The sequence below is a fragment of the Haemaphysalis longicornis genome, unplaced genomic scaffold (genome assembly GCF_048455015.1).
Source record: "Haemaphysalis longicornis isolate Haplotype H1 unplaced genomic scaffold, Haemaphysalis longicornis Haplotype H1 scaffold_3, whole genome shotgun sequence".
Lineage (NCBI taxonomy): Eukaryota > Metazoa > Arthropoda > Arachnida > Ixodida > Ixodidae > Haemaphysalis > Haemaphysalis longicornis.
In genome coordinates this window covers 12104126-12127066 of record NW_027526335.1, presented here as the reverse complement: position 1 = coordinate 12127066, position 22941 = coordinate 12104126, and the positions used below count along the sequence as shown (strand labels likewise).

Here is a 22941-nt window from a genome sequence, read left to right as displayed (position 1 = left end):
GAAGAAACTATAACTCAACTCAACTGCCAGATTGCAATGTTAAAACATAGCCAGATGCAGTGTTTTAAGACTTGCCAGCATATCTGTCAAGGCTGCTAATGTCAGCCTTCAAAAAAAAAAAAAAAAAAAAAAACCTACTACTTCTTCATTATTGATAACAAGAAAACTTTCCCGTGGTTGGCAGCAAATTCTTTTAGCAGTCAGTACAAGGTCTGCTGCATTCATGATGTATGCAGTAGTCGAAGTATGCGGAAAAACATACCCATACCACTGATGCAGATCAGCCAAGGGTCAATAAAACAGCTTATCTAATAATTTAAGCTGATCTACAAATTTAATAAACCAACAACTTTACTAAAGAATAATCTCAGCGGATGGTGAAATTTGCAGTGTTGTGTGGCTGTCTCCCAGTTTAAATTTTTGATGCACCTGTAAGTGCCACTCAACAGTGCTCGACAAGTTAGGCATGTCTTTTGCTACTTCACCGTGCCCAACATAAAAAAAAAGAAAGAAAACTTTAAAAAGATAAAAAAAAAACCTAAATTTACACTCTCTAGATTACTAAGCTAAGGCATCACCCCTAAATCATTGTAATTCACATACTAAGCAGGGTCAGCTGAGCTTTAAAAATACTAGCAGTACTACTGATATCAGTAGGGCACTCTGGCTGCCACTCTAGATGCATGCTTTAAAACGGCACTCTAGACACCATGTTTTGTTTAAGGCGCACTTCCTGGATCATCAAATCACTGTTTGCAATAACTGCCGCATATTCATAAACTAAACCCACAATCCATCGATTTGCGCGATACGTTGCTTGACCTAGTGTCACTCTAAAAGCAATAAAAGTAAATCAACGAACGGTGCCCACCAGCTTAACTTATCTGTGATCTCCTTCAGAGGCTGCTGTTTTTTCGAACAATCACAAATCGCACCAGTTACCCAAATATCACACTACTTGCATAGAAACTATAAACTCGTGCTCCGACCTGCTTGCACTCAAACTTCATACAGAGGTTGTAAAGCAATATTAAGCTTGCCAATACCAAGACCGTTAATAAATGACCTAGTTTTACTTGACCCCACGTTATGTAAGCATTGGTGGTGTTGTCTGGAGGCAACAGCATTTGATATACATTCTAAAGAAAAATCTCTCGCATCTCAGGAGTGCCTTACTTCAAGCTATGTGCAAGTACAACTCGATAAGCAGCACATTCCTTCTTTCCTTGACAGCCTGGGATTGTGAGTGTTGGAAACCTCACTGGCGACTTGTTGCCACATTGTCAACTAGACAGCTTCAGCTTGCTTCCATCGTTTTTGCTTCGTGCCTATCACTTGTTCCCCCCTTAAACATGTTAAAAAATAACAAGGCACTCTGTGTGCCCTGACCAGTGGTGAACCTGTCTGCTTCTGTGAATGAATGTTTGATGTCCACCAGAGCAGATTCTGTACTTGCTCTTATTGCAGTTCATTTTCTTCCTTGGAGCGATAAAAGGGGCAGACAGATTGGAACACTTTCTCGGAAAATACCTGGGGTTAAAGGAAATAGCAGGCATTGCATCTGACATCAGAAAAGGTGCAATCACGTTGCTGTAAAGTGTCGTGCAGCAGAGCACAACTTGACTGGCACACTTGCACCATTGCTAGCCAGTGTATTACTGGTGCAAGTTGCTCGTAACGCTGCTGAACCTGTGCATGAACTCAGAAAACGTTATAACTCGGCACACAGTGGGAGAACTTATGGTGTGACTACACAGGACACGTAAATAAGCTAAGAATCCATAACCTCAGTACACGAGAGAAATCCACCGAGCCTAGCATTTGACCCGTTCTTGACGAGGATATGAAAAATAAATGCACCCTTTGTTTAATTTGAGTAAACTAGCTTTTGGCAACCCACACAGCACTATTTGAGCCTCGAAAGACATCTTTTAAATGAAAAAAGGTACGGATTATCTAAATAGTACCTTCAAATTTCGCACTACATGGTGCCAGAAATGATGTAATAGTGGGAATGGAGCTGTTAATTGGAGGTTTGCATTCAAGTGGCATAAGCAATCCGAACAAGCCACTAGAATTGTGCAGTCATGTTTCTTGGTGGTGGCTTTGGTGACAGCCGTGGCACCATAAAGTCCCTGCATAAAAGTGGGTGGCACGTTACCACTGCGACATTTGTTTTCTTTAACACCTAGGTTAACAATGTGAGTGTGTTTAAGCTTGTATCATTGTTATACCCCTCTCACACGGCAGACCTAATGACGTTTAGAGGAAATGTCATTTGCTCCAAATGTCATTAATTCGGCGCTACACGAGAATACCGAATGACATTTGAGGCGAATGACATTTAGCGGCTAACTGATGTTGGGGAGCTCATTCAGCAGCCAAATGAGTAGCCTCGACAGCAGTAGCGCGTCACTAGAGAAGAAAGTTCGGTAATAAACTGAAGTACTGTTTCGAAAAGCTGCTAGTAAACTTATATTTTCCCTTCCATGTTGTTTTTCAAAAAAAAAAAAAACACACATGCTAACAAAAAAGAAAATTCGTCCCCAGCACGCGCTACCCTAATACGGATTTTTTGCCGACTTGTCTCGGCTTGTGACGTCTACTGATGTCACCTAAACCAGTGCTTTTCTTATTTTTATTAAAAGAAACAATCCTTTGTTGTTTTAAATCATTCGCTTTGAAGGACATTAGATTTGCCGTGTGACAGGAGTATTATGTGGACAAAGCAGACTTTTTAATAAACCAAACTTGTGTTTTTCCTTTACGACCCTTTTAATTGAAGTCGGAAGGCTGGAGTATTTTGCTCTATCTTGGCTGACCTCCCATGGGGATGCACAGGGGCTGCTGTTTAATCAAGTGTAGAAGATGGACCACTGCAAAAATTGGATTAGTCATCGTTACGTGTGCCATCATGATTTAAATTTGGTTCAAATATTGCACTCACTCTGGAGGGTCCTTTTTGTAGCGAGAACCCGAACAGAAATGCGCTTGGTTGGATGACGCTGAGCTACGGGCTTAACACTGACCAGTAATGGGAGGGTTGAGTTTGTTGGTACACGCTTAGAAGGAACACAAGCGAAGGCAACAAAATGGCACACACATATAAACCTGCGTGTGCTCCATCTACGTCAGTTCTCACTGCAATTTTAAGCATAGAGCTCCTTACAAACATGGTGCCGTTCTTACTCGTATTGGAAATGTGCATCAGACTTTAATGCATCGCACAAAACAACAAAACCCGGGCCTTCAACCTTCTTTATGCACACAATTGAACTGAAATCTGTAATACAATAGTTGGACTGTAGAATCTGACCTCTGTACCAAGTTTCAGTGCAAGCAATTGTTTATGTGTATAGTACTGTTTTGCCGCGATGGGTTTACAACAAACAAAACACTGTATGTCCAGGAATCAAAGCTGAGCATTTCATTCACACACATTCTTTTTTCTCACTAACAGGGATGGTGAAAGGCTCTTAGACAGTTGCACACAAACAATGGAACACTGGGGAGAAATGAAAGCAAAGCTTCTTCCCCCCTACCACTCCTGAGCAGGCCATCTAAATAAGGATTTCATTTCATGCGGAGCAAGGCCAGGAGCAGTGGACTACACCATAAGCTCATACGTTCATTTCATCAAGTTTCCTTTGCTTAAGCCAGTGCTAGACTAGTAATGTCTAGCCACGGTGATAGCATGCACTGTTACTGCACATGTTTGCTTGACTGCTTGTTTCCTAACCACACAAGTAGAGAGAGTTAGGACAATGCTGGCTTGAGTACCACCACATGTGAACATTGGAAGTATTCTAATTGCCACTGCATTTCATGTCGCTCCTCCCTAAACAACCACTTTTGCATTCTTGAAATCATTACACAAGATCAATGGTAGTAAAGAATACAAACAGATACAAAAGTCTGTAATCATGCAGGATATGTATCCTTGTATTGCTGTGACTTGCATGTGACGCATAAAATTATTTTAGGAAGGTTAGCACGCAATTAAAAAAGAAGAAAACCACAGTCTCCAGATTTCCTTTCTCTCTCTGTCTCTCTTACTACAGCACAAGGTAAAAAGTACCTGTGCTGGGCACCGGCAAATTAAAGCAGTTACGACTGGATTTTCGCCCCTCGAACTGCAAGTAGGATATGTGCAAAGCATGCAAATGAAAAGTAGAAATAGAAATTGGCTCATTTCAATGACACCACACGAAGCACGGCCTTGCGTTGGCAATGGCTGCAGCCACTGTCCTTGAGATATGTACACATGCTCGGGGCACACTCTTGGCGGCGAGGTGCTGTGTTCTTTGTACAGGTGAAAAAAGATGCGATGGTGGTGATGATGATGGTGGTGGGGCTGGGTGATTGGTGGGTGCCGGTCACAGTCTTTCAGTTTGAGTCGCCGCCGCCGGCCACCATAAGTTCTGAGGGCATGACATTGATGAGGCCGTTCTGCACCGTGAACGTGTACTTGGACTGGCTCTGAAAAGGGAAGAACAGCACACACACCACTCGTTCAGTGACTGGCAGAATGGAAGCGTTTCAAGGACAAGCACTATCCTCTGGTGCAATGTACAAAGAAGGGTAAGAGGTCTGTCACTTGTTGGTGTGCCTAATGCACACTTCATGTATGGCTTTCACACATGGCTTTAAAGCAGTCTAGACAGGCACCTGACAGTGCAACTAAGCAGTGGACTGCTCAGTACGAAACAACACAACTAAGGAGGACAGGTGAAGTTGGGGGGGAGGGAGGCGGGAGCAAAAGCACGTCACTTCTTTTGTACACACATGCTTTCTACAGTGGACCTGTTACAGTAAGCGAGATTGTGTCAAGCAACCACTATATCCCATCATGCACCACAGCAGTGCGCCGAGACATTGCGACCATGGCAGAGCACTAATTGACGGCTGGTGGAGCCACTACAAGAGCTGTAACCTAGGGTGCATGGGCACCAATGGCACCTGACCGCACACAGAAGCGACACAGCACCAGCACGTATGTGCCTGCAATGCCACTCAGCAGCACTTTCCTTCATTTACGGTCAACAGGGGCAGATTCGTGAGTTCGGTGATTTTAGGGTGACTCGGAGTTAATAAAGGTTGTGATCACACTGCATCACAGTCGCACCATTACCACAATGTCGTCGCAGCATCAGTGCAGTATTTTTGCATTACCAGTTCAGTTCATTGTGCAGTTCATCTCGCTTCCACAATGTCATTTACCTGACTGAACAAATGATGTATGCTGTAATGAAAGCCACATCCTGATGGTCCACAAGCATGAGTTCTGCTAGCATGCAAGCTGCCAGCCAGGTGTTATAAGTGCAGAAGGCTCTAATGCTAACACTTGCTTACACCTCTGATACAGCCTAGGTTTAAACAGACTTGATTAAGGCACTACTTCCTTTAAGCTTCAAAGCATTTCAATGGGAAACCATACAATTACAGGCAGCGGCCACAACTTTCAGCTGCTCAACACCCCTCATCCTGGACGTGTTCGTACCCTTCAAACACATCAGTTCTAGAGAAATTGAAGCCATGTATTTAGCAAAAACCTCTAGCAAAGAGTGAAAACAAGATTCTGGAGAACCTTGTTTATCTCGTCTGCACCCGCCGGCCAGCAGACAGCAAGTGGAGCCCAAGCTCGCAGTCTAGCAGCTTCTGGGATAAGTGCACCCACTGCTGCCACCGCTTTGTGCAAACAGAGCGCAGGGAGCGAATGGTATGTACCTCGAGCGAGTGCAGCCCGTTGGAGACGTCGTCGTGCTGCGAGGAGCCGTCGACCGAGTTGTGGTTGCTGCCGGGGTCGCCAGGGGAGCCCTCCCCATGGTCCTTGCGCGAGCTGCCTGAGTGGAAGCGGCCGCCCTCGCCACGGATCCGGTTCATGGCGTGCCGGTGCCGGGATTCGTGCAGATATTTCTGTGCCAGCCCAAAAAAGAACAGGCCTCAAAAGGCAGCCCTACTTTCTGGCACAATTGGGGAAAAAAGATTAAGAGCCATGGAGTTCTTTTTTGCCATGCGAGAACGAGTTCTAACGACATCCACTGTACCAATAGCTGACGTAACGGCAAATAGTTGCTCAGTACTATGCTTGCATGCTGCTAGATTTTCATCCGGTGAACGCAAGCTGCACAGGCTGCAAGAACCAAGCCCTTTCTTTCTTTTTTTTTTGAACGGTAGGACATATACAGCAGCACTGATAGAATTAGGGCTAATTTGTAATGACTAACAATCTGATGGAGGAGCTGCACAAAGAATTAACTATGTGCTATGTGCTAACCTAAGTGCTAAGGCAAGCGAACACTGTTCATTGTTTGTCCCACTCTGATGTCACACATCAGTTATTACACTGAGTCATCTATGCTTCCTTCTGCACAATCGAACATTGCTTCATTCTATGCAAACTCAGCCTTGCCACAGCATCTGGTATTCTATGAAACAGTGCAAGGTTTGTAATTGCTTGTATTCACTGGCAAGGCGCGCATGCAGGAAACCATGTGAGTGCGCCATCACTGGTTCATCGGGCTCCGCGGGATGGCGGTAGTCGTCCGTGCTAAGCACGACTGTGTTGGACGTTCCAAACTCTACCCCACCAAACGCAAAGTAATGCCTCAAGTCCAATCTGAGTGCAATTAATAACATCTCTGTTGACACCACCGTTGACAATCGGGTTGAAATGGAGCAGACGACGCACGTTATTGTTTTTTCTTCTTCGGTGTGCGGGCGCAGTGGCACAAGCCGCGCCATGTTTGTGGTGCATCGGCCATGTCTGTGGTCGTTTCCAGTGTTTCAAAACAAAGAAATTGACAGCTAAACTTCTCAATGAATACCACCTATAGAACCTTTTGCACAGGATAACTAAAGTGGTGCCATCCCTAAACTGTGTCGTGTTTTTGCTGATTACAAACTTGTTGCTTCCCTCTACTGTAGTGAAATCCGTTTATTATGGCTTTCAAGGGACCACGCGAAAGCGTTGTATGACCGGTAAATTCTGGCCTAGTACATGGCCTCACATGACAGGTGGCCTAATAACTTATTTAAATTACTATATTTAACACGTTCTCATGGGATTTGCAAACCTTTAGTTAAATTCTCAAGTTTCTAAAAAAAAAAAAAAAAACACTTATTATGTGCCGCCTTCCTCTCCATGGCTTCTGCACTAGGCCGCGTGCCTCGCGACCCCCATGCCATCCGCGCCTCACATGTGCGAGATAAGTTGGCGACGCGGCCGAGGAAATTGAGAGGGGAAAAGGCCAGGGTGTGAAACTGCCAAGGCCAAGCGAAACGAGTTATAGTACAAGGCGGCGATAAAAAAAAAAGGCAGGAAAGAAAGGACCGGAGCGACAACGAGGCCCTGGAAGATGCTGATAAGTAGAGAGGGGAGAGGGGGGAGAGACAGCATCGTGAAAGGAAGGAACATTGATTGAGCGGGTGCGGAAAGTGGGTGTTCGGTTGCATTGCATGTGATTTCACGTTTGTCAGCTCGATGGGAGCTTCGAATTCGCGGTCAGCCAGCCACTTCGACCTTGAGTCTCGCGGTTGGCTTTTTTCATGCTTTTCATGCCAACGAGACAGCTTTTCATGCCAACTGTGCAAACCTCCCTTCCCCGCAGCTGTTTGAGTCTGGTGCAGGTTCACGTTTCGGGTCCGTCTAGCTTTGTCTGACACAGTGAATGCAATGTGACAGACAACCTCGCACAACAATTCTGTTGCGTGCACGCAATCGCTACATAACCACCAGCCGTGGAATGCCCACAAAAAGTCCTGACCAATAACTTCCCCCTCTGCTGTCCTCGTTGCATTCCCTATGTGTTTCCAAACTTATGTATCATTGTGCGTAGCATACGTTGATTCTTTCTACAATTACCAGTCCAGTCGCTTAGTCATCAATTGGTGGCCGCACCTTCTAAGTGCAGAGCACTTTAGGGGCTCATGTTGTCGTCGTAGCTCGCTCGCTGGACCCAAGTAGAGTCACACGGCGTTCCGTCATAGCGGCTGTCGTTGCGGCGTCCCACAGAGGCCTTGAAAGCCAAGCAGTTTATATAGTCATAAGCGTTCGAAACTCGTGAACCGCTGGCGCTTGTCATACATCTCCCCGTTGTTTCGCGCAAAGAAAACTGTGAGTACATTTGAGGCAAAATATATATAATTAACCGGCAGCGCCTACGTTCATTTAGTTAAGAACTCTCGTTGGATTGGTTTTTACAATAGTAAGCGAAAAAAAGTGGCAGTGCAACGCCGGCACGTGTGTGTGTGTGCGAGAGAGAGAGAGAGAGAGAGAGAGAGAGAGAGAGAGAGAGAGAGAGAGAGAGAGAGAGAGAGAGAGAGAGAGAGAGAGAGAGAGAGAGAGAGAGAGAGAGAGAGAGAGAGAGAGAGAGAGAGAGAGCAAAACTCTTGCTGCCGCTGTTTCAGGCAGAGGGTGCGAGCACTGCGAAGGCGGGAAATTTGAAATGCGTTCGGTGGTAGCAGTGAGCGGATAACGGCGCTACAGCCCATTACGGCAAATCACTGCTCTGCACTTTCGACAGCTTTCACATTCAGTGGAACAGCTTTAATTTTCCTCTCGGTTGGCCCCAAAGTGACCCCACTGTCCCCACCATGTTCGTACCCTGCGCTCCTTGGGGATGCGTCCCTCGGCCTCGAGGCGTGCGCGTGCCTGCCTCCGCTTGAGGATGCGGTGGTACTGCTTGGCGTTGACGTACAGGGGCTCCTCCTCCACCACGTCTGCGGGGGCGGCCGCCGCCGCTGTGGCTGCAGTGGCGGCTCCCCCAGGCAGGGGAATGCGCTGCACCGCCTGCAGGGCTCCCGCACTGGCTGCTTGCGCCGCCGCCACCGCCGCATTGTGGTTGGGCACCACCTGTTGGAACTTCGCCCGCATAAGGACCCCCCTCCATGGGCTCAGGGCAAGAATCTTTGCTCACACTCGCCGCCAACAGCCCCTCAACACATGCCAGGCTGCACAAAGCCACGCTCAACTCACTTGCGACAAACTGTAGGTATAAGGACAATGAAGCTCAAAACTCCTGCTCTTTAGTAGACAAACGCCGCATCACAGCCGCATTTATTATAGCTAAGTGGACTTGTACAGCTTCAAGACTGCAGCTCCATGAAAATCATGAGCCACCTTAACCCCACAATCACAATTTCTGCATTGAGCATATACATGGCTTTCACACTTTAATATATTGAACGAAAATGCCTGAGTAACGCATGATGTTATGTACATGCTTGTCCTTTCCCATCAACTTTTATACAAGAAAGCCAACACACTGCATAACCTGCACTTTTCACGATTACCACACTGGCGAACCCTTCTGTTCCCAATGAAAGCCCCAATGAAAGGCCTACGACTTTACCTAATGTTGCAAGGAAGAAGAAAATAGCTCATAAAGTCCACACTGTTTATGAGTATGACTACTAATGGACGTTTTGTAAAATGTTTTAGAAGCATCGGCACCTTCATTTTTCCACATACGCAGTGCAGTCGGAACAAAGTTATTTTTCCTACTTGTAGTCATTACGCACCACAGCATGTTACAACTGGAGGCTCATGCAAATTGTACATGGCTGGAAAACAATCATAGGCATCAGTGTCACTGTTGCACTGCACTTCCACATCTCACTGACAAGAGTCAACCATCCAGATGCAATGAGCAATGGCACTACAGTTGAACCCCTTTATAAGAGACACGTACCGGGGAGCAGTTTCTGTCTCTTATACAAGATGTTTCTTATAAGCAGGGAACCGTGTTTTCACTTACTAATCAGACCCTAGTTCAATGTGGGCACCGTATGACTAAAATAAGCTCAAAAGAACGCTACAGCATGTTGCAAAAGATTCATTCTAACTAATGTTTGGCCCCAGAATTTATGAAACAGTTGTGAATCTTTGTTTGCTTCATGACTGTATTTACACTGTTTTTTCCAACCGATTCTACAAGCTTTTTTTCCCTTCAGTTTGTGGAAGATGAATCGTAGATGTTGAGTTCACAAGCCTGATGAATAGCCAGAGCGCAGAGTGTGCTCAGGCTATTCATTACGTTTGCAGGACTCAACATCTGCGATGCTTCTTGATTGGAAGCTACACGAGTGGGGGAGCCCGCATGTGCGGTCGTGCTCCAATGGATGGCAGTAAGCTTCAACCACTTCTGTAAGTTGCATTTCCATTGGCAGGGCTTCTCATCGTCATTTCACAGCGGACTGAACCACTGTGTGTTTGCTGAAATTATAATAAATAGCAACTGCAGGCGTCTGTCGTCCACCTGTGTTTCCACAATGGAAGCAACTGCAATTAGTGACTGGTGGCACTGCATCTGAAGTTAAAATGTCTGTTACAACCGAGATTATTGATTAAAGTTCAAGCATGACTTGTCTTTTATAACCAACTGTCTTCTACATCCGATGTCTGTTATAAAAGAAGTCAATTTAATGGGAAAGATCGGGCACCCAACCATGTGGGTGAATAGTGTCTCTTATACCCATTTGTCTCTTACATCCATGTCTCCTATAACGAGGTTCAACTGTATTGAAAGGAGACAGTCTTTAGGCACAGGGCCGTGGTAAGCATTACAGCAGAACAATGTCTGGCACCCACCATGACAATGTTTCCTCCTCCGACGGAAGATGGGAGGGTGATGGTCTGTGGTGTCGCCTGCGCTGCCTGCACCACCTGTTGTGTAGCCGCTTGTGGGATCTGGATTATGCCTGCACAGAAGCACACGCACACAAAGTCAACATCATGTCCAGCCAGCTCCTGGCAGAATAACTCCCTATCCCGCAAAAGAGCCAGCTGAATGATTACTCTGCGCAACAGCAGAGCGTCAACTGGTCCCACGGCCTGTCTAGCTAGCTTGGTGCAAACTAAGCACTTCCATCCCATTACTTCACCCTCACTGCGCATGTATCTTACCGAGCCTGGATATGCCGCATGCGGGAGGTCAATCCAGCAAAAGTGCTGGCGGCATAATAACTCTGCACCATTCAAGCGAGGAAATGGCCCCTCTTGCAGCAGTGGGCGCTTACCTCCGGGCCCTTGGACAAAGTTGGTGCCGTCAACTGTGACGGGCTGGTACACAAGCGTCTGGCCATCCGACGTTTGTAGAATCTGGCCTTGCTGAGGCTGCTGGATGATGATCTAGGGGAAGCGGGAAAGCGGCATCAAGCAATGGAGCTGCTGCCACCTGTCAACACTGTGACTGCAGCAAGTGCGCTTCAATTGAAAACACGAGTACACCTCAGTGAGTAAATGCAATAAAATCATTGTGCAGGTCTGGGTGACAGCGAAAAGACAAGGATGCTTTGTGGGTGCCGGCGTCCAGTGCCCAAAAGGTGCCATGCACCCCCCCCCACCAGTGGGAAGTACAAAGTGCACACACCTGCTGCCCCTGCTGCCCCTGCAACTGGCTGATGGGGATCACTTGGAGCTGCGAAGAGAGAAGAGAGGAGCCCGCGAGCAGACAAAACTGCTTCTTTCAAGTGCCACATGTTGTACACCCGTTGCCGTCACAGCTGTTGTTAGCCACAACTTGCAAATGATGCCATGCGTGCAGTGATGTTATTTTAGCGAGCCGAGACTGGTGTTTGGTTTGAGTGAGCCTGCTGCATGTTCCTTCTTGCGGGAACGTTACTAAGCGTGTGGCTGTCCTCTGACCTAAGCAGTAACACTGGAGAAGGCTCCTCTTCTGAGTCGCTGGTAAGACCCCCCCACATGCTGCCATAGTGTGTCTAAACGAGCTAGAAGATGGCTGCGTTCAACCCAAGTGAGGCAGGTACACACAGACAGAAATTAATTAACCTTTGCTCTCTTCTACAGCAAAGCAATCAGTGGCACAGCAGGACAGGAAAGAAAAACAAGTTTACTCTTGATTCCACTGAAAGGGTGCACCAGCACTTTGCCTGCCATTCATGCTACAGGCAAACCACCTCAATGGCAACACCTTTTGTGACACACTCTGGCACTGCAAACAATGAATGTTCACACTGGGGTGGGAAAAAAACATACAAAACCCTCATACAATTTTGTCCACTTTCCGATGCAGCAACAGAGTGCATGCACACGCTACGTGCTAGCCAAACCTTGCCTCTACACGTTCTCAATAAAGTAGTAGTCAGAACGAAGACTGCCCACCCCCCTTACCCACACACGCACGCAGTAGTACCTGTGGGATCTGCTGGCCTGGCTGCCCCTGTATCTGTATGGCGGCGGTCTGTCCATTGGGCAGGGTCTGCACCATGATCTGCTGGCCGCCTGCCTGCAGCAGCTGCGCCTGACCACTGCCCTGGGACACCTGCAGCACCTGCAGCAGCCGAGCCACCAAAGGGGAAGGCCACCTCGTCAGGGCATGGGAATACGGGTAGCGCACTGTGCATGACCTACCCATCTTTAGTACGACCAGGCACGGGTAAGAGGGCACAGGTAAAAAGCCCCCCGGTGCTTCTTTGGCACTCCTCGATCTCAATCGTGGCAAGTTTTCTACATCTACAAACAGAATTTGCCTAACTGGTCAACTGACTGTTCAATGCTCAACCCAAACTGTCGAACCTAGACTACTGGAGATGGACGGCTGGGCGAATATGTTTTCACAGATTCCCTCCTTGCTACCTCTTGAACCCATTGCTAGAGCGACCTGCTTTTCTTTTGGTGAACTGATGGGCAATTCTGAGCACCTTTCAGATGAAATGAGCCATGTTCAGCCACATACCACCCATCTTGTACGTGTGATGCACCTCACTTTGTACCATACAAATCTCTCATTGTACGTTGTGGGATTCAAGTCTGTCTCTCTTTCCGCCGGCGAAAGCCACACATCAGATGGCCACACCTCGTCACTGGTATCTGTGGAGCTGATCGGTTTGCTTTCTCAGTGAACACCGTTGAAGGTGACACAACCTAGTCACTGGTGATCGGCAGAGTTGACAACCCAGTCATCTTGGGGGGCACCCCGTCTAAACAATGACACACACACACACACACACAAAAAAAGGAACAGCACAGGAGGACTAGTAGGCATTCAAGGGGGTCAGGGCAGAGGTAAGTATGCACCCTCTTCAAAAAACACACATGGCGCCATCAGAACTTATAGATGCAGAAGTTCACAGCAGGAATGCAAACAGGGCACACTGGAAGAGAAGGGCTCAGGTTTTGTCATGGTCAACACATGTGCCACACAGACAGCCTCGCTTCACACAGCCTTTCTCTTCTCGTTGCACACAACAAAGACTGAGCATTCCACGTTGTAGATGCTACCTGTTTACAGTTTGCAATTAATGCTGCGCCCCCTGTACACAATCCACCAAGTGACATTTGCCTCACTGGTACCGTTCTCCTCTTGTAGAGTTTACTGTGACCTCTTGATACGAGTGAGCTGGTTCACGAAGGAAATCTTTGTCCCAGAGAAAAGTACTGACGTGACACCACTGCGCTCTGCACAGCCATCAGCTGTTCCCTGTCCACAATCTGACCGCCCTCAGAGCCCTATGAGCAGACACCCGCCTGAAGAAGCCGAGCCTGTGATCGAGCGCAGTACCCCTCGCCCTTGCCTCCCTGTCCTCACCTGGGGCTGTGCAGTGGTCACGTGGGCAATGGGGGTGCCCGAGAGGGACTGCATGACGGCCACCTGCTGCTGCTGCTGCTGGTCGGCGGACGCCACGGCCAGGGGCTGCCCCTGCGAGGGGCTCGCCCCCACAGAGCTCACCACCTGGTACTGCTCCATCTGCATGGCTGCTGCTGCTGCTACTGCTTCCCTCGCCTCCCCGTCTCTCTCTCTGGAACAAGACGGGCAGGAGGCACCACGTTACGCCTCACGGGAATCCTCCTTGCGGTCCGCCTCAAACTACAGGCTCGGGTCTAAGCCATTTTTCCAGCTATGCGTTGCCCAGAGGGCCGCAGAAGACGACACAAGTTTGTAGTACATAAGAGACCCGCCACCATGCCATAGTCAACACTCATTTTGCCTTCTGCATTACTACCAAACACCAGTTGATATGCGCTCCACCAGATGAGGGTTTATTTCTTAGGAAGCCGTAGGACCTGAGATTTCTGCTCTGTATAAACAGGAGAGAAAGGTAAGGCAAGGCAGAAATTTACTGTGAAATACATAAGACAAAGGGGTAGTCACTAGGGAATATATGTGAGTGTGCGTATACCATGAGTCAATACTTGGGTAAATCTTAGTAAATACCAAGAGATAGAGCTGCCGGCGACATGCAGAGGTGACCGATCACGCACGGTTTCAACCTCGAGTGGACATTCACTTCACTATGTCAGGTACCATCACAGGCAGCAGCCCACTCAGTGGGTAAAGTCAACGAATTTGACGTGACGAGGGAAAGACAGCAAAGTTGCGGTTGGGGTTGAGATCCAAGGGAAGTTGAAAATGGTGGTGCGCACTTCACGTAAAGCACGGGCACATTCTTTCCTGTATTGTCTAGCTTTTTGCTTCCAGACTCCTCTTGAAGCACCGTGATGTTGCTTCCAGTATGGCCTGCAATATATTTATTATGAATGTACACACTATGCATCCCTGCTCCAGCATGCCGCGTGCCCATTGTTAGGCAGCAAGACCTTGCCTGACATTATACATTTCATCTAAGACAACACAGGGAAGACGATTGTGGATCCACAAGGTTGTTTCTGCCTGAACATCCGGTTTTGTAGGAAGCTCGATATTGTATCACTTTTTGACCAGTAAGGCAATCTTGGCATTAACTCTTTCTGTACCACATCACTAAACATCATGATTGATTCGATTGTAGGGTTTAACGCGCCGACGCAACGCAGGCGATGAGGCGCGCCGTAGTGGAGGGCTCCGGATTAATTTTGACCACCTGGGGATCTTTAACGTGCGCCGAAATCTCGTACACACGGGTGTTTTTGCTTTTCGCCTCCATCAGAAAAGCGGCCGGTGCGGCCAGGAATCGAACCCGCGACCTCGTGCTCAGCAGCACAACGCCTTAGCCACTTTAGCCACTTTGCCACCGCGGCAGGTAGTAGACATCATGAGCCACCTCATGATACTTTCAAACACCAATTTGAAATACGTGCCTTGTGCTTGAAAACTTCTTGCGCCACCTGCCGTGTTGTGGGAGAGATAAGCTTCAGCTTGGGGCATAGTTCGCATTTTTGGAGCTAGGTGCCGATTTTAAAGCCCAGCCGGAGAAACTAAGCTCGATTTCTACACTCCCAAGGTCCGTCGCGAGCTTGAAGACGCCTCAAGTCACGTGATTCTACACAATCTCCGGTGTATTTTCACGAAATCAGTAGCAGCAGTGGGTCTGTGGATGAAGCAGAGTCGGCAGACGCACGTTTCGAGACTCATTGATGAAGAAAGAACCCAGCCTGGAACATAAGCAACTGATAACTTTTTCACCCAAGGTTTGGCAGAGCTGCAAGGAAATTTTTGTAGCTAAAAAAAACCACTCAAGCTAGGACTGATTTTTAATCAAAATATTGCTGATGAATGTATAAAACTTCTGTATATTCATAAATGTTTCTAAAAATTCACCGAAAATTTTGTATTTGGCAATATAAATTTTGCATTTCCACTCATTTCTAAAAACCATTACACCATTAAATTGGACATATATCTGGCTTCATTTTCATGTGCTTTATATATTTTCCCACCAAACAGTTTTTGCATAAAATAACCTCTACTAGAACCCACAAATAAGGGCACTTTTTCCCTGGCATAAAAAGAATTAAAGCTATGACTGTGCTCTCTTTTGATAAAAGATGAACCTGCTATGCCCACTGCATTTTGCAGTCTGGTCCAACGTGTTCGAGGTACATGTGCCTGTGCTTTATCGAGGTACTCTGAATTTGGTGCCTAAGCGTGACATTCTTGGTTGTGAGCCAGAGCTTGATGTTGAAAGTTGATGAAATCATGTGACCATTGCCACGTCTATGGTGTGGATATTGCAAAGAAAGAATAATTTCTTCACCCCAACCGTCCAATTGACACAGCAATGAATACACGCCCACACATGGCAGCCGAAGAGAGAGCGCCGCTGTTATTGCCACGCAGTGTGTCTTACCTGCTACAGCTTATTCCTCCACTCACATCTGCTGCAGCTGCATCTCCATGTGGGGCTGTTACTATTGACCACCATGTTCGGAAGCCTGTTACACTACGTGTTACTTGATGCCAAGAATCCAAGCTACACATACTGCAAAGGCTGTGGATGGCTGCAGATTACCTCAGACAGCCACTCAATGTTTCAGGCATTCAGTCGTGCTACTGCCACATCCCTAACACGCACTTAAAACTCTCCAAGTTTATTTCGTGCATGCATGTTAAAAGTACTCAACATTCTTGTATCAAGACACACGAAAAGTGCGCTTGCACCGCAGCAGCAAAATGCTTCTACGGTGTATTGCAGCACAATGTCCTGTCAGATATGGGTATTGTGTCATTGTTGGAACCAAGCAGTGTGTTTGTCCAAGATTTTTTTTTTTTTTTTTTTTTTTTTACCTAGCATCATTGTATTCATGCCACAAATGCAAAACTTCGTTCTCTGGTTTTTCACAGCTCATGTCAGCTTCTTTTTTCTTGGTGTAATCTACAGTGGCCAGTTTCCTCTCTGCCTGCAGCAAACTCCCTTTCAGCACTTTATACTTTTATTGGGCTATGGGAATGGCACCTGACCCAAATACAAAATGAGCTGTCAAAAAAAAAAAAAAAAAAAGGAGGTGGGCGGGGAGATATTCAGGCAAATGCCCATTTTAAAGGCTAAGTAAGCACAATGTATGCAGTTAAGTAAGAGACAATAATGGGTTCTGAACTCAATTAATTGTCTTTGATAGCTTCAATATCTAAGGAAGAATATCGTGATGATACAGAATGAATTCCTGGTCATGCAGTCACTATTTATTGTTCCAACACAAACTTATGCTCACCCATTGCAGTAGGGACAACTCAAAGTCGGGAAAACCACTTATTCTTGAGCGACGTGCTCAGACCAAACCAGCGCTGTCTGAGAGATGACCTCACTTGAAAAAATGCACGTATGAAACTTTCTTGTTGGCAAGCCAATCTTGTGCGTGCACGCAGTTGTAAACTTATCTTGAAAATTCCTTGCTCTGCTATTACCATTGGGCTGCATTGCATACCATTATCACATTATCCCGCTTGCTGAAAAACATCACTTCGGCTGAAGTAAAACACATTGCAGTATCTGAATTCTTGCACCTGCTGCTTCATGTACTGTAATCTTGGTACAAAGAGAAGTAGCCCAACTGTATAGCTAATCAGCAACTAATACTGTACCTTACATTTCCAAAACATGTATTTAAATACATCTGAATCCAGTCAAGAATGTTCAATCACAAAATTGAAATGCCTCAGAAGAAATGCAGATTGCCCCATTTTCTGACATATTTAGTTTGGCTTGCAGATCTTTTCAAACATTTAAACTTGAACAAAACATATCGAATTTAAACGAACTGGGTGAAGTATAATGTTTAATATCGCCCAGCTCAGCAGCACCCTCAAATAAGCTCAATGAAAGCAAATGTTTTGTCTGTCACAAGCCCGAAGAGACTGCGCATCACCCTGATAATGGCATGCATGAAAGAAGCAGCAACAGCAAGTTTAGTGGGGCGCATGTGGCAAATAAGGCAAAACTCGGTCGCAATTTCTTCCTTTCTGTCTTTCCTTGATTTCATTTTGGCTAACTCAAAGGCAGCCTGTTCAAGGGCACTGCTTTATGATGCGGGCAGGAGCACCGTCACGTGGTATTTTTCATATTTCGTGGAATTTATCAGTCAGAATAAATGAGTACACAATTAGTTCATCGCTGAAAATACTGCAGTTAGATGCCTCTCATGGGTACATACAAGTGCCCCATTGACACTTTAATGATTAGAACAGTACTTCTCCAGTTAGATAATTAATCATACCTAATCAACAAAAAAATACTGGCCGCTAATCCACTGTACTGGAAAGGTTATGCACTAGGTTTGATTAGAGTAACACCATTGCTCTTTTTTTTTCTTGGTGCATGATAGCTGGGACACCCTGCAGACTTCTGTACATCACACAGGAGGATCACCTCGCAGATGAGAATTGCAAGCCACAAGATCACCCCACTTAACTACACCAAGAAGCAGGCCTCCAACTTTACTGATCACTATGCTGGCTAAATGTGTATTTTATGCACATGCCTCTAAGTGGCACCACCACAATGTGGTGGTTTGTCTATGCTATTTAGCGTCAGACACACACACACACACAAAACAGGGAATAGAGAGTAAAACATGGCAGCTTTAATTGTTCATTTATAAGCAAACAAAGACCAGTTGTCACAGGACAAAAAATGAAAGGCACACAAAGATCTTTCAGCCAGCACAAAAAGTTATTCAGCCTTTAATGACACTTCCCCTGCAGTCCCTATATCGTCCCATTCCTCTTTAGTGATTAATTTAAAAGAGCACAACGCAAATGCACCAAACCTCAAGCACCCTCTTTTAGTTTCCCTAATGACAAAGGACAAAAAAAAAAACAGGGTGGGGAGTCAGAACTGACACTCATAAGATGTGCTCGTATGCACATTTTCCCCATTTCTTGATGCATACTGCTGCAGCTATAGGTTACCCTCTTCCCTGACACCAAGCGAGCTCAAACAAGCTGGTACTTGTTGCGGAAAAAGAAATCAGTGTCATCTATTTACAGCTCTGCCTTATCAGGAATACACCAAAAAGACAGCCAAAAAGGACAAAAGGGAGGCGCAGTTTGCTCAATGACTGCGTAATGAGGTGTCAGAACTTCTAAGTAAGCAAATCGCATCCTTTTGCTTTACCAGGGCGGTCAACAGCATCGTCAGCAGCTTGTTCGCACCCACTGCAGGACATCTCCCATGTTCTGCCAGCTGTCCCTGTCTCGCAATGTCCTCGTTCGTTCTTTGCTCCCAAACTTTCACGACTTTATCCCTCCATCGAGTTAATGGTTTTCCAAAATCACTGCTCCAGACTGACTTGCTTCTGTAAAAAGCTTTCGCGAATGTCAACAGAACCCAAAACAATTACCCCAAAGAAATTGCAAAGGGAGAAAATACAGCACGAAGAACTTCTACACACTCTGCGTGGTACATCAAGGGACAAAGAATAGGTATGTTACTGATGAAATGTGTCTTAAAAATCTGTAACTCATAAGCAGGTCAGTGCCCATTTTGCTTTATACATGATCACTGTGCAATCTCCTCAAAACACTGTGTATTAAACGCGTGAAAACGCAGCCTCGCATACGGTTACAAAAGTTTAATTTTAATCCAAAAAGTAAAAAGAAGTCATTGACGTTTCGCTTACGGACCCAGCAGTTTACACAACAATGTAAGCATTGGTTTGGGCGACAATCTCAAACCCCTACCAAGTGCTGACAAATTTTTCTGCACTACGGTCCAAAGAAGGTTTTGGCTACAGCCCGCAATTAATGTTGGATACACCCCTGGCAGGGCAGGAACTACCTGGCAGGGCAGGAACTAAACTAATCACCTGCACGAAACAGGACGCGAATGCTGTTTGCCACGTCTAACGTCGTGCTCACAATGCTCGATCTATCACAGATGGTTCGACAAAGTTCCTTCCGTAAATGTTGATCACAGCAAAGTTGGAATTTTCCCTCTACAATGGTGCTCGGTTTGCACTGCAGTTTGACACGGCAAACTTTGGTGTCGGCGGACATGAATATTGGATATATGCGGGCCTCGAAACACGGGCAGCACTGCGTTCCGCCACCCTACGCATTGCCTCTACGTGCACTTTGTATCCGCATTTATAAGCAGCACTGAACACACAAGGTAAAGAGGTCAGAGAAGTGCACTGATCTCGGAAGACTGGGGAGAGCGCAGAATAAAACACGGCGCCCGGAATAATTAGCCAGTTTAAGTCGAGCTGATACTGAAAAATGTGTTGCTCGATGGAGGAGGGTGTCAGTAACGACGCAACGGGGATAGAAAAACCGGAGCAAAACGCGTACACATGGCCTCAGCGAGCTGGATACTACAATCTACCAACTGCGCCACGCCGATCTCCCCAGCTGTCCTCCTTGGATGAGTACAGGAAACTCGCCTCGTAGTCAGCAAGCATGAGACAACCTAATCCTAACGCCGCGATCATAGCTAACGCTAGTTTCGCTTGCTGCGGAAAGAGAATGACGAGGAAGCGATAGGCCTAACTACATGCAAATGATCAAAATCTCCCTGTTCGCACGGCCACCAAGTTCCCGCTGGTAATGTTTGCAAGCGGAATGGTAGTAGGATGCGCACATCTGCTTCAGGTCGCAGTGTTTCATAAAGCACGTCTTTGCTCACGGTGTCTCAAGCACGAAATTAGGTCGCAACACAAAGTTTGCGGAAGAGAAATCACTCGCATGCTTTGTCCAGAAAGGGAAAACAACACACGAACGCCATTGCTTTACGACTTGGTCCCGCCAGCACCGACGATAACCGTTTCTCGCAACGTAAACGCCTGTTTACACACGAAAACACTGGCCACAACGCAAACCTCGCGCCAGCGAATCCCGTGCGAAGCACCCGCGGTCTAAATCGAAGATAATTTGCCAACTTACATTCGTAGCAGCGCACTGGTTCAACGGGGGGTTCTCTTGATTGGCTCCGCTTGACTATGGAAAACCTGCGCCAATGGACAACGGAATCCTTTCGCCATAAAAACAAGAAGCTTCGTCTTTATTGGCGACTATCTTACTGAGCCTTGTTCTCGTTATAATCTAAGCAAAACGTTTTTACAATAAAAATTAAGCATTTTCCAACGTAAATACCCCGTACGTACGCGACGGCACGTTTTAAACTCAAATATTTAGGGTACATCAAGGGGTGAGAAGTGCTCGAGGGAACAGCAAAAATGATGGCAGCGCCGGCCCGAGATAACGTGGCGTCTGTTGGTCTCGTGTCACTGTGGGTGCAAATGTCACACGATCCGCGGTTATTCGCTCTAAAATGATCTAGTATACTCTCTGCAAGGGTAAATGATTCTTCCGGTGGTGAAATCTCGGAAAACGGTCGAAGCGGACAACTGCTGACTTTGCGGCTCGGGTGTTGTTTCCCCGGCGTGTGATAACCGTAATAGGTTTCTTTCGTCCTTAATATGCAAGTCAGTCTTTAATTCGCCATGGAAGCATGATTCAGTGCCATCATAGTACTCTTTGTTGTCCACGTTGGTACATAGGTAGAGGTATTTCCTTTCCGCTCTCCCCCCTTTAAAATTTGGGTAACCACATTACAGCGATTTTTGTGCTTCACAATCTCAGAGGATTGACAGAGTGCACTGGGTTCTTGTACATATCGGATTGGTGGGCTATGAAGGCGTTAACCTGCTCGCCCGCGAGACCGGGCCCGCGTCAGTGCTGACAAATTCCAAATGTGCGACTTATCGGCCAATATAATCCTGAACCAGTATGCAGAAGCACGTAAACAACACCGCACAAGAACCTTAGGAGAAGGAGCAATAGTACGCCAAACGCAAGCACCCTAATCGCACCATCTAGAATATATAAATTCCACGGACCCCTTAGTGAGCCACCTCTATCTGCTCTTGTCAGAAAACACTAGATCAAGAGCGCATTCTATGGTAGTGCCTTAAAAATAGCAGCAGAACATACGCAGGGAGTGTATCACTAAGCCGGCAGCTATGCAAAGCAACAGCAACAAGCCCTGGCTGCCTTCGTCAAGAAGGCGACCAGCAGCTCCCTGGAGTAAGGGAGCCTTGAGTACCAAAAGACAAACAAATTTTTGTCTGTCTGTCAGAGGGTGACATGCCAAGCGCATCCTAATCACGTGCAACAATTTGGTGAGCAACCCTACTCATAGAGGCAGCTCTTCGACCAACGATTGAGTGCAATAAATGGTGTCACCGCCACCACCGACTCGAAAAATGCAACTCGATGGGTAAAGTGGGCTACAGCAACAAGTGAAAATATTATTTTAATGCACTGCTGCCAGGAACAACAACAGCATCGAGCCATCGTGGTTGCTTGCGTCTGGTCGGCGGCCAGAAGCAGCCCACAAGCGAGCGACAGCGATGGAGGCTCCTGGCGACAGTGTGTTAATTTTTTCGCTTGCGGCCGTCGCCTACATTACCTGTTTACTGTACCCATTTAGTTACGTTTTTCGCGTCGCTCACCAAAATCGCTGCATGTGGTTACTCCTTAATAGTCTGGGCGACAGCGACCAGCTGTCACCCACATACAGGATACATTGCTGTGGGGCCCCTACAGCAAAATGTCGCTGTTGCTTGCTTGTTGGCAGAGCCTCCGATACAGTTGTATAGAAGGCTTTGCTTGTAGGCTGCTTCAGTCCAGCCAGAAGCAACAGCGGAGGGGCTTGGTGGCAGTGTGTTACGCAGTGTAGGCAACAGCTGGTCACTGTCACCCGTGCTTCCAGTTGACTAAACTTGAGTTGTGCTTGTCGCATTGCTCAAAAAAAGTCGCTCCTTGTGGTTACCCTTTTACAAATACAGTAGACTACCGTTAAGACGAGCTTGAAGGAACCGTAAAAATTTGTTCGTATTATCAGAAATTCATCTTAAGTGGAGGATTCTTGCATTGTGGACGTTACAAGAGAGCAAAAATGTTGTTCGTCTTAACCATTGTGTTCATCTTGACAATAACGGGAGTCGACTGTACTTACGATTGGGAATGTAAAAGCATTACATTTTTTTTTAAGTGATGTGATTTACATCTAATGGTAGGTCTGTTGTGATTGTCTACTTTTGTTGAGACAATGTCTTCGTCGTCAGATAATATTTGTGTTGTAATGGTTACAGTAGTGTCAGTTGGTGGTAGAAATTTGGCTGCAGTGAGGACCTGCCTCTTTTCTTGCCAAGCGACATTTTTGTGCTTCCTTGAATCTTCTTCCGAGGCGTACTTTCAGGACCTCCGTGGTTGACCACATTTCACAGCTGGCGCTGAGGTAGATACTCCAGAGTCCACTGCT

At 46.6% G+C, this 22941-nt stretch overlaps 1 protein-coding gene across 4 annotated transcripts; it reads right to left on the bottom strand.

The window, feature by feature from the left end:
• Window positions 1–3156: 3156 nt before the first annotated feature.
• LOC144173967 (nuclear transcription factor Y subunit alpha-like) lies at window positions 3157–20798 on the bottom strand. Of its 4 annotated transcripts, XM_077702352.1 has the most exons (10): window positions 20780–20798; window positions 20559–20623; window positions 13551–13761; window positions 12156–12293; window positions 11373–11420; window positions 11020–11131; window positions 10592–10701; window positions 8606–8863; window positions 5728–5916; window positions 3157–4479 (listed from the first exon to the last, which is right to left on the bottom strand). In XM_077702352.1, the coding sequence occupies exons 3-10, from the start codon at window positions 13713–13715 to the stop codon at window positions 4387–4389; spliced, it is 1113 nt and encodes a 370-aa protein (XP_077558478.1). In that variant the 5' UTR covers window positions 13716–13761; window positions 20559–20623; window positions 20780–20798; the 3' UTR covers window positions 3157–4386. The 4 variants fall into 4 exon arrangements, with proteins under 4 accessions (XP_077558478.1, XP_077558477.1, XP_077558476.1 ...); XM_077702351.1 differs by lacking the exon at window positions 20780–20798 and having other exon boundaries at window positions 20559–20693; XM_077702350.1 differs by lacking the exons at window positions 20559–20623; window positions 20780–20798 and adding an exon at window positions 20396–20516 and having other exon boundaries at window positions 8606–8854.
• Window positions 20799–22941: the final 2143 nt, after the last annotated feature.